The following is an 11553-nucleotide window of genomic DNA, read 5'->3' on the forward strand; positions in this document are numbered from 1 at the left end:
TCCCTAAAGGTCTCTCTGAGTGCGCCACGCTCCACACCTTGCAGTTCACATGACAGACAGTGTCACCCACCCGTGTCACACAGCAAGGTGGGCAGGGAGGTGCTACCTGCAGCTGACCCTGCCCAGGGGCACAGCAAAGGGACAAAGCAGGGATTGCAGGCACTGTGGAGTTGGTCACTCTGATCCAAACCCCAGGCTGGACATCCCCTGCTCCTCCCAGATCGCTGCTCACCTTTATTCTTCTGCACACGGACGGTGGTGTTGGGGAGGACGCTGGGGTCTCCCTCCAGGGTGTAATGGTAGGTGCAATCATCATCCTCATCCTGGAAGGAGCAGTACTCGCCAGCCTCCTCTGCGGGGAGAGGGGACACAGTTGTGAAGTCACCAGGGCCAGGAACGACTTGGGGAGCACCCTACACGCACACACGGAGCAGGGCACACAGGAGACACTGCACGTGTCTGCACCCAGCTCTGCTTCTCATGTTACCTTTCTTCAGCTCCTCCACCATCTGGATCTGCAGCTGGCATGAGCTGCAGTTCCCTTTCAGGCTGCCCGTCCCCCAGGTCTGGCAGCGGACACAGTCCCGGATGCTCTCACACACAGCCTGGAAGCCCTGGGAGAGGTGGGGTGGGATGGTCAGGGACACCCATGGGAGCGAGGGAGGACACAGCCTCTGAAAGGCAGAGCTGGAGACACAGCACTGCATCCTCACCCCAGCGCCAGGGCAAGGTCCAGGTCAAAAAGAGGAGTCACTGAGAGCAGGCAGCTAATGAGGGATTTATAAGCCCAGCTGCCTCCAAAATCCCTTATACCAACAGCCTGCATTTGGGCAGCAATTAGATCTTCTCCAAGGGTTTCAGTGGCCTTTCTAAAACACGATCGAGCCAGCTTTCTCCATCCCCTCTGTGGCATTAGCCCATGTTTGTCAACGGGGAAATCAACTGTGTTCAAGGCCAGGTTGGGTAGGGCCCTGAGCAACCTGATCTAGTGGAAGGTGTCCCTGACCATGGCAGGGGAGTTGGAATGAGTTCAGTTTTAAAGTCCCTTCCAATCCAAACCAGTCTGTGATCCTATGAAATGAGTTTCTTCCCAGTCTTGAGGCAAATCAGAACAAGCCACAAACTGAGCCTCCAACCTCTGCCCATCACCAGGGTGCAGATAAACACAGACAGACTCCCAACAGTTGCTGCTGGTGAACAGGAGGGCAAAACAGCTGGTGGCTACAAAGCAGCTCCCATGCCAGCCCCTTCCTGGCCACAAGACAGGTGAGAAAAACGCTTGCTCAGGATTTTGCTCCTGACTGAGATGTGCCTTCATCTCTGCTTTGCCTTCCTTCCCTGGAGGCTCTGCGTGGGAATAAGTGATAAACCCGGAGGGACTCACCAGGGAGTAGCTGATTTCACAGGTGGAGCTGGTGTACAGCGAAGCCATGTCACAGATGCACCTGCCACATTCACACCTCCCGTGGTTATTGCAAATGCCCTGGGAGAGAAGAGGCGGCAGCCGGTGTCTGAGAGCAATCACAGACACACAGTGGCTCTGGGACTCGGCAAGGTGCCCCAGCAGCCCAGAGATTCCAGCCCTGAGGATCTGCCTGGCGCAGTGGTCCCTGGGGAGGGCAGGGCAGCACCTACCCCTCGGCTGTCGATGCAGGTGTCGTTGCTCGTGGGACATTCACAGCCTGGGCCCTCCCAGCCGCTCTCGCACACACAGGCGCCCCTGGAGCAGCGGCCACGATCTGGGGGTGACAGGAGGGGTTACCTGAGCTCCAGCGCTGGGCCATTCCCCCCGCCCTGTCTGTGCCTCCCTCACTTTCTTCGGGGTGCACAGGGGCTGCAAAGGGGCTTCTTCTTGGGGTGCAAAGGGGCTGCAAACAGACTCCACAGCATCCTCCCTGCCCGTCTGCAAGCGCAGAGTCCCTGCCGCCCATCACTGGTCACTCAACCCCCCGTGCCAGTGCCACCAGTCCAGGACACCCCGTCTGTGCCACCAGACCCAGCACATGCCTCAGCTGGGGGGCTCTGGGGTGCTCTCACCGTTGCAGAGGAAGCCGGAGGTGCGCGGGCACTGCAGGACGTCGAACTCGCAGAAGGCGCCGTCGAAGCGCAGGGTCTGGTCCTCGGAGTAGCACTGGCACTTCCCGCACAGGCACTCGCCCCGCCCCGAGCACGGCTCCGTGTCCCCCGGGCGGATGCAGGCTTTGTTGTTGAGGGATGAGGCCGGGGAGCAGTCGCACGTGTCCCCTCGCCTGGGGACAGAGATGGTGCTGAGAGAGGCAGGAGCAGAGTGCAGCACAGCGGGGTCCGGGCCAGAGTGCCCAGGGCATGAGTGTGTGTCACTGTGGGTCCCCGGACCCAGCAGGATCCCTGGGAGAGAGGGGTGTGGATCTGGACACAGCCCTTACCAGCCCGGGTGGCAGATGCACTGTCCGCAGACAAAGTTCCCGTGGAAGCTGCACTTGGGCGAGTCCAACTCTTGTTGCTGGAAGAGAGGAGAGAAGTGGCATTGCTGAATGGGCCCAGCTGCCCCCAAGGCCATTTCAGGAATCAGAAGGGCAGATCCAGGGGCAAAGTTTTGCCCTGAAGACCAAGCTCTGCCATAGGACACCACGCTCAGCTTGGAACAGGGCAGTGATGGAGATCTTGGCCAGGCTGAGCATCGCTGAGGGGTCGAGCAGGACCCACATGCACCAGCCAACACATTCCCACCCCAGGCTGGCCTGATGCAGGGGACCTCTCTGCATCACCCCACCTGTTCACAGGGACACACGTCGCAGACGACAGCAGTTTTGATCGCCAGGCTGTCGCTCAGGGACGTGAGTTTCACGCGGATGACTCCGTCCCGCTCCTTCTCCGGGAGGCTGCAGACGTGCTGCCCACCGACGTACTCCAGAGCGTTCACATGCATGTGGAACTTGCCCTGAAGGAAGGGACACACTGCAGGGATGAGCCAGCTCTGCTGGACCACATCCCAGCTGGACATGGGAGCTCATCCCCTCACACGTGCTGTCCCTCCGCTGCCATCCGAGGACTTACCACTTTTCCACGGATGATGTGGAAGGAGCCAGATTCTGTCTTTTCAAACATTGGGGAGGTGAACTCTGTCTTCAGGCCTTTGGGGGTGGCATCAGCCCGAATGTCCATCTTGGAGCGGATGCGCTGGGTGGCAGAGGATAAACACAACGTTGATTGTCAGCAGGACCCGGGAGCACCCCGTGGCCTGCTCCAGAGGGGCCACATCCTGCCTCCTGCCCGCTCAGGAGGTGCCCACCCTCTGCCTTCCCTGGGAGCCAGAGTGAAGCCCCAGAGAGCACCATTACCTCAAAGGCTGTGTGGAGCAGCTCCACAATGTTGGAAGAGTCTTCCTGGAGCACCCCGATCTCAGAGATGGGGAAATACTTGTGCAGCTTCTGCAGAGAGACAGGAGCTCCCTGAGCCAAGGCCGTGAGAACCCTCCTCTATCACGGGAGCAGGTTCTGCTTTGAGCAGGACTTGGATCAGAGACCTCCAAATGCCCCTCCCAACCTAAATTACTCTCCAACTCTGTGCCTCCACTGCTTTACAAGAAGCAGAAACCACCACAGGGAGAGCTCTAGAAGCTCAGATTCCTGCACCCAGTAATACACCCCGAGACCTCCCACAACCCAGAGCAGCCCCCCAGCACAGTGTGGCACCCTCCCAAATATCAAGGTATTGGTTCAGCACTTGGGGACAAGCGATGGCAGAACAATTTCTCCTCACAGCTGAGCTGAGGCAGAGGTCCTGGAGGAAAGGTAATCCCACGTGGCATCACTGCCGTGGTCTCCTCACCTCATAGTAGCTGTAGGAGTGGTTGGTGACAGCAAAGATGGGGATGATGTTGTGCTGGCCCAACAGGCGCACGAGCGTGGGCACTGAAGGATAGTCCTGCTTGGTGTCGTACACGTAGGTGCCGTGCCTGTCCAGGTGGCACTGCTCATCATTCCTCGCCAGGATCCCTGCCAGGACGTTGGTACCATCAGCTTCATAGTGAAAGGCAGACTCGGTGGAGAACACGAGCAGGTGAGTGCTGTCATTTCTCCAGCCAATCTTATCCTGCAGCCAGGGAAGGGGAGAAGGAACCTTTATCTCTGTGCCTCCCAAACCCCTGCGCAGCATTTGCAGCCCTTGGCAAGCCAGCACTGACAGGAGCTGGAATACCCAAGGGACAAGGCACCACCTGCTCCTGGCAGCAAACACAACCAGCCATGTGCCCCCAGGAACCCCAGCACCCATTGGCACCCCCAAAGCATGGGGTGTCTCCCACCCAGCAGCTCGGTGCCAGGCACATGTGTGTACAGGGGGCAAGCCCACGCTTCCCCGGACATGTCTGGAGCTGTGCTCATCCCTCAGCCAAGCAGCCAAGCCCAAGTGGGCTCTTTTCCAGGGAGCAGAGTTTCATCACCGCGGGCACGGAGGGGGACAGAGCAAAGAGCACATGCAGGGTGCCCAGCAAGCAGCTCCTGTGCTGGGCATCAAACACCAGGACACACACATGTTCTTAAGACTTAGGAAAAATTTGGAATGCAAAACAGCTTGGCTCTGGGAGTGTGTGGCTGGGAGGGCAGGAACCAACTGTAGCTGAACCTGGGCTCCCTGGCTGCCCTCTGGGCTGCCCAGTGTGTGGCTCTTCTGCTCATCAGTGGGCATCAGGAAGATCCGTTCATTAAAAACACAGCCCTGGCCATCCTCACCTTGCAAACAGCTGTCTGCAGGATGGCATCAAAGCCGCCCTCGGGGGCATCCAGGTTGCCAGAGATGCGCTCCTTGCTCAGCTCCTGGCTGAAGTCGTTGATGTTGCTGGTCAGGCGGATGACGTTCTTGAAGGAGAACGGGGAGTCGGCGTTGGGCCAGGGCTCACGCAGCCTAGGAGAGATGGAACCAGGGGTCTTGTGTGGGGCAGGAGCAAAGGGATGCTGGGGTGCAAGGAGAGGAGGTGTGGGGAGAGTCCCTCAAGGGAACTCACGGAGCTGAGCAGCTCAGCCACCAGCACTGAGAGGGAGAAGGGATGAGGGCAGAGATAGAGGAGAAGACAAGCTGTGCAGTCTGTTGTGGCAGAGCAGGGAAGGTCTGAAAGCAGGGGATGACACTGCTGGCATTGTCACGGTGCTGCAGCAAGCCCTGAGGGATAGGGAGACCAGGGAAGACACGGGCAGTGAAGGCAGAGAGATGGACGGAGGCTCTTGCACTGCAGGCACTGAGAGCCACAGAGAAGCAGAAGGCACTTTCCACTCCCTCTACTCCCACCTCAGGGACCCAAGGGGCTCACTCACTTTTCGGGTCTCATGTCTGTCTGAGGGGACGAGACTTTGTCCACAAACTTGCCAAATCCGATGGTGTAATTGGAAGTCAGGTTTTGCAGGAAGCCCGCTGGGAGGAGAGGAAAGAAAGGGGGAGACTCATAAATAAACAGATGCCTGTGAGCTCCCTGCTCCAGGGAAAGAAGTCCTTTTGTGGGCATCTTCTCTGCTGGTCAGTTCTTAGATAAGATTCCCAAACTGTCATCCTTTAAGATCTCTGGGGTTTTATAGGCCAGAAACCCACACCCCCTTTGGCAGCTCCAGAACTGGAGCTCCTGCAAGAGCACCCAGCAGGTTCAAGACACCAAAGGTCCTGTACAAATCAGTGCTGGGAGGCACCAGCCTCACGCTGGGCTGGCAGGGGAGAGCATATGTGAGGATCCCTGCAGGACCAGAGAAAAACACAGAGCAGTGATAATGAGAAGCTCTAATTAAAACAGACACCTCTCAGCCCACTGCCAGCTGCTTTCCCCTCTCTGGTGCTGGCAGAGGACTTGCAGCCGCAGGCAGGAGCAAGCTGCCTGCCTTCATCAGCACAGGAGCAGGCTCCCCTCTTCTCCCAGCTCTGCTCTCACCTAGCTGATGCCCCATGCTTTTGAGGTTGTCCAGATCATCAGACATAGAGTAGGAGAAGTCCATGAGGATGTAGAGATCCACAGGGCTCTCCTTGGGCTGGAAGACGTCCATGACAAAGCTCATCTCCTCCCCAGCCCGCAGCCGAATGGACATGGCCTGGGGGGACACCTGGGTCCTCTGCAGGGACGTGTTGATGCTGGCATTCTGTGAAGAAGAGTGACGTGAAGGGGATGGACTCCATCTCCAGCGTGGGTGCGACGAGGAGGAGGAGGAGGAGGCAAGGAGCAGGGAGGTGTGTGGGGAGTGCAAAGGCAGGGATGAGCACGCTCCCCTCCCTCATGTACTGCCCAACAGCCTCCCCCAGGTGTCCAGCCGGGCACCTCCTCCAGAAGGATGTGAGCATTTTGCTTACACGTGCTTTGTCTGCAAAGTCACCCCGGCCTGGATCAGGACCAGTGGCCCACAGGTCCACCAGCCAGGGAAGGCATTGCTTTTGAGTAGACACTCAATAAACAGTATCTGGGCCTTCTTGCTGAAGACTCTAGAGGAGGATGGAGGATGTGAAGGACCCCTCAGGAGAGGCTGAGCACGGGCTGTGTCCCCAGCACGCACCTTCAGTGTCCTCATCTCTCCCTGGGTGTACACAATGTTGGCCTCGCCGCAGCCTGAGCGCAGCAGGTTCTCCCGCAGGTCACATCGTGGCTCCTCAAAGCTCTGCCAGGGAGAAAGAACAGCCTCAGAGCCACAGACAGCACCAGATCCACTGTGAAAGGGGGAAATAAACAGGGCAGGAAGCAGGGTCCTGTGCCAAGAGCATTATGAGCTTTTGGGAGCAGGAGATGGGCAGAGAGATGGGGATGAGCCTCGCACAGAGCCAGCAGCTGAAATGTGACCACCAGTGAGTTACTGGGCTGTGTGGGATAAAACTCTCCCTCCATCCCTTGCACACCATGTTTCTGGCACAGTGACATTTTCTGATAAACCCCTGTATTGCTGCAATTCTGCCCTGGACTCCCCTCCCTCCCCATTTTCCACACCAAAAGGAAATCCACATTTCAGTGCTTCCCATCCAGATGAGAAGCTGGATCCAGAAGCTGCCTCTGCTCGTGTCCCTCTCCCACTGAGGGTGGTGGGATCCCTCCATCAGCAGGCTGGGAAGGGGAGCCCCAGGCTGCCCTGCAAGGTCTCACCTCGTCGGTGCAGAAGGAGCAGTCCTTATCCACACGGATGCACTCAGTGCAGCTCTTTGCCCGGGACAGCACACAGCGGTTATCTGCCAGGAAAGATCGGGGCATCAGGGATGGGGAAAACAAAGTGAGCTGTGGGAGGGTGTGAGAAAGGCTGATCCCATGGAGAGAGGGAGGTTGTGCCTGGTTAGTGAAAACTGGCTGCAAAACAGCAGCGGGGTAGCAAGAGTTGGGCCCCAAAACAGCAGGAAAAGCACCCAGCAGGTGTTATCCACACGAGGACTGGTGTTTCTGGAGCCCAGGACAGGTACACACAGTGTCCAAGGGGAGGTGGCAGACAGAGCCAGCACGGCTCCACTCACTTTTGCTCCATTGGCAGAGGCCGGTGGTGCAGAGCAGGGACAGGAGGAGCAGCCTGGCACATGCCCGTGGCAGCACATTCATCCTCTTCCTCCTGAAACAAAGGGATCACTACATTGCACAGAGCCAAGGGATGGAAATGGACCTGGGTATGACCGGGGCAGCTCCCACAGAGCCTCTTCCCAGCCCTGCCGGGGTGGAACAGCCCTCACATCCCAGGGAAGCCAAGGCTGGAAGCATTTGCTGAGCTCTGCAGGGCAGGGCACGAAAGCAAAGCCAGGCATCGAAAAAGGCTCAAAATTCCCAACAATGCCACCCCTGTGCCTGGAGTCAGGGTACCCAGCTCGACAGCAGCAGCACAGTGCAGGCAGCTGGAGCACAGGAGGCTCCTGGCCAGAGCCCAGCACCATCCACACGTGTGAGCACTGCCCAGGCCAAGACATTGCTTTTCCTGGCAGGTTAGGGAAAAAAAAACCACGGAGGAAAACAAAGCGACTGTCCACATCTCTCCCCAAAAGCAACACTGACCCCTCCCTTCAGCTATTTCCTATCACACTAAGAGTTTCCAGGATGATCAAGCCAACAATAAAAAGAGGGTGAGGCCTTGGGAAATGCCAGGCTTGGAGTTTTGGAGTTGTTGAATGAATCTGTGGTTTTGAGAGCCTGGCAGCTCCCTTTTGTCCTGTCCAGGGCAGCAGGACTCCTTGATGGACACAGAGGCCAAATCCTAAACAGAGTGAACCATTCTCCCTGCACCACACGTGACTGAGAAAACAAGAACCTGCCACCCAGAAGTCAGCATTTGGATATGGTAAACAAAAGGGACAAAGCTGGAGCTCGAGTTCTGCAGCTGCTCTGCCAGAGGTTCATTCTGGTACCCAGCAGGGCAAGTGAGAGCAGTCAAGGAAAAAACAACACTGTAAAGATACAATTAAAGCATCTCCTTTCTGGAAGATGCAATTGTGAAATATAAAATGTGAATGAAGCTACAATTGTCTTGTAGCTTCTTGCTGTGTAGCCCTGACTTTAAAATGAAAAGAATGTGAAAACCACTTAAAACAGGGAAAGGAAACAGGAATAGTTGTTGTGTGCAGTAACAGTGTCCAAGTTCCCTGAGGGACATCCAGAACACACAGCAGTCACCTGGAGACTCAGCTACTCACAGCCTGGCCTGGGCTGCAGGGAAACCCCTGGAAAGACCCAACCTGATCTCGGCAGCACCAGATCACACTTGGCCTCTGCCTCCTGCATTGGCCACTGCAGCCAGTGGAATACACTGAATGCAGCAAGTGCTGTGACACAGGGCTCAACCAGCCCAGCATCGACACCACAGGACATCTCCCTTGGTAGCTGCACTTGGTTCCCTGTGACTGTCACTGGATACACAGGCAGCAGGTGACAGGACATCAGTGTCTCATTCATCCTGTCAGCCGTGCCCAGAGGGATTTATCACAGTCATTAATGCCCAGTGGCTCAAACGTGAGGAACACGGGAGCCTCAGGGCAGCATCTCTGCAGGGAAACCCCGGGAAGCTCTGCTGTTCCTCAGGACCCATAGCCAATGTGCTATTTTGCCAATGGGCTGCTTTTCTGATGGGTAGAAGGGACCAGCTGGCCAAGGGAACTCCTCTGCTTCCCTCCCTGTCACACTGACTGTCCCCAGTCGGGCCCTTTGCAGGTTTGGCTTAGGGTGGTCCCTGTCCCTCCAGGCCAAGTCACAGTGCTGGCTCTGAGGCCAACATTCCTCACTCTGGACATGCCTGTGACCTCCTTCAGTGACAGTCCTCACACCAGCACTCGCTGGCAAACGTTGTGTCCCTTGCTACCAGCACAGGCAGATTTTGAAGCCAGGAAAATCCCTTTTTCCCTTGTTCTGCCCCAGCCTAGTGCAGTGCTACGGAGGCGTGGAGAGGTGCCAGTTAGAGGTGGCATGAAAGGGTAGGGAGGAAATCCTTAGAGTCCGTGGAAGGAAAACAATCAAAAACATCACCTGGGCACTCAGCAAATCCCATCTCCCACTATGGCATGAGCCACAAGGAAAGGACTGAGTATGAGACCAGACTGCTCAGCTCCCAAGGACCTAATTCCTCATCCTTTAATCACCAGCTAGGAAAAAGTCACCAAGGAACAGACAGACACACCCTGGGCCTCGGGCACATAAATTGCCATCATCTCTTTTCAAGTGCTGAGATAAAAGGCCATAAAATCCTGCTCAATATTAACGTCCTGTTGGCCTGTGAGCCTTCAGCCTTCAAGGATTTTGCTGGGCAGATGCCAGCAGGCCGGGTGCTGGTGGCACAGAGCATAAAAAACGAGTGCAGCCTGCAATATTTGTGCAAAAATCCGGGAGCGGCCACCCCTCGCTTTCAGAAGTGTCCTATGGAAGGGAAAACGCCACTTTCACTTCAGGAAAGCTGCAGGATTTGGTTGGGTTTTCATGATGACAGCAGCAACAACAACAAAATCTCTTCAGTAGTGCAAAAACAAGGAGAAAGGCAGAACAGCTCCTGGCTGCACACAAACTTCCTACCACTTCCCAGACCTGCTCCAGCATTTCCTCCTGGTCTCCTCTTGCTCCCCCAGCCTTTGCCCTGCTCCTCAGCACAGCCAACAAACCTGCTCCAGGACAATGCCAAGAACCCCTCAGTCTGGAGAAGCTGGGGCTGGCTACCTCATCCCCAAAAATCCAGGCAATGCTCTGAACAAACCCCTGGTGCAATGGGACAGAGGACAGGGCTGGAGTGGCAGGCTGCAGGGGGAGAGGGAACAAGGAGGAGGTTGTGATGAGCCACAAAGCAACAGCAGGAGCCTGGTCCCAGCTGCCACGTGGGGGACACCCGGCAGGTTGGGACATGGGAGCAGGAAATCGGTGAGTTCCCAAGCACAGCCTTTCCTCCCTTGGGTGGAATTGCCCTTTCCATGGCTGCAGCCATGGGGGCTGTGTGGGGGACTGACCCTGGTGCACGGCATCAAGGACCATCCACGCATCCGTGTGTGCTGGGGATGGGCACTGCAGCCACAGCCCAGGGGATCGGGGACACAGCTCGTGTTCTCTCTCTCCCCTGCACCTGCGGTGCCACAGAACTGCTGGGACCATGCTCCAAACCTTGGAAATTATCAAGCCAGGCCCCCAAAAAAACTCCCAAAAACTCGACCCACAAATCAAATCATCATTTACACAGAAAATCATACCGGTCTGGTTTTGTTTGCCTTCCCCATCCATTTCCCCTCCTTCCCCAGCTGGGACACTCCATGCAAGCGTCTCCGTTTGTTATTTTCAGCTCCCAGGTTGAGCTCCAGACCCCAGACACAGCCCCCAGCATCCCCCAGCCAGGGACAAAACACAGCAGGACCCAGCCCAGGGACCCACCTGGAGCTGCTGGCAGCTCTTTGTGTGCTGTGAAGGGCTGGTGGCTGTGGTACCACCTCCTCCCTCTGCCCCCGGGTTCGGGCAGGGAGGAACCCCAAAGAGCAGAGAAGGAAGGGCAGGACCCTGCCTGGGGACTGCCCAAATGCCCGCACAGCCCCGGGACCCTCCCGTTCCCTCCATGTGCTCTTCCTGCCACTTTCTCTGCTCCTTTGGCCCAAGACACTTTTTGCCTCCTTCCCCTGTGCGGGTGCTCTTCATCCCCCTTTTCCCCCACCTAACCCATGCCTGTCAGCCCCCTCACACCAATCCTCCTGTCCTTTTTCCTATTCCCTGTCCGTTTCAGATCCACCAATTTGCAAATACCCCAACACCTGCAGGTCAGCCAAGCCCACCCTGAACCCCCCACTTCCTGCTGGCCTTTTCCTCCGGGAACCCCCCTTCCCTTGCTCTGCCCTTGCACGGGCAGCCAACAGTTCTGGAAAACAACCCCGGTGGGCTCCGCGGGTCGGAGACACCCACAGCCCCGCTGACCTCGCACACTTTCACCCGTGAAAGCTTTCCCTGGGTGCCAGCTCCGAGGCACAACAGCCTTTCCCCCTGGAACTGGGCTGAGGGACAGGGAAACCCCCGAAACCTCCAACAGCCTGTCCCTAAAGGGCTCGGCTCTGCCGTCGCACCCACGGCACCCCCGCCACCGCTCCCTGACCCCCACCCAACTACCTGCGGACACAAACCCCGACCCG

At 57.2% G+C, this 11553-nt stretch overlaps 1 protein-coding gene across 1 annotated transcript in view; it reads right to left on the bottom strand.

Annotated features, from left to right (window-relative positions):
• ITGB4 (integrin subunit beta 4) overlaps positions 1-11553 on the bottom strand; it is a 28878-nt gene that overhangs the window by 16473 nt on the left and 852 nt on the right. Inside the window, exons 2-17 of the mRNA XM_008640582.2 lie at positions 7444-7535; positions 7085-7167; positions 6507-6608; positions 5894-6098; positions 5292-5388; positions 4713-4884; positions 3811-4074; positions 3321-3410; positions 3037-3159; positions 2753-2920; positions 2406-2482; positions 2038-2249; positions 1636-1739; positions 1385-1483; positions 488-614; positions 233-352 (exon numbers count right to left, since the gene is read on the bottom strand). Coding sequence (XP_008638804.2) covers positions 233-352; positions 488-614; positions 1385-1483; positions 1636-1739; positions 2038-2249; positions 2406-2482; positions 2753-2920; positions 3037-3159; positions 3321-3410; positions 3811-4074; positions 4713-4884; positions 5292-5388; positions 5894-6098; positions 6507-6608; positions 7085-7167; positions 7444-7535 — 2135 coding nt within the window. The remainder of the gene's footprint in view (positions 1-232; positions 353-487; positions 615-1384; positions 1484-1635; positions 1740-2037; positions 2250-2405; positions 2483-2752; positions 2921-3036; positions 3160-3320; positions 3411-3810; positions 4075-4712; positions 4885-5291; positions 5389-5893; positions 6099-6506; positions 6609-7084; positions 7168-7443; positions 7536-11553) is intronic.

The sequence above is a fragment of the Corvus brachyrhynchos genome, unplaced genomic scaffold, assembly GCF_000691975.1.
Source record: "Corvus brachyrhynchos isolate BGI_N302 unplaced genomic scaffold, ASM69197v1 scaffold148, whole genome shotgun sequence".
Lineage (NCBI taxonomy): Eukaryota > Metazoa > Chordata > Aves > Passeriformes > Corvidae > Corvus > Corvus brachyrhynchos.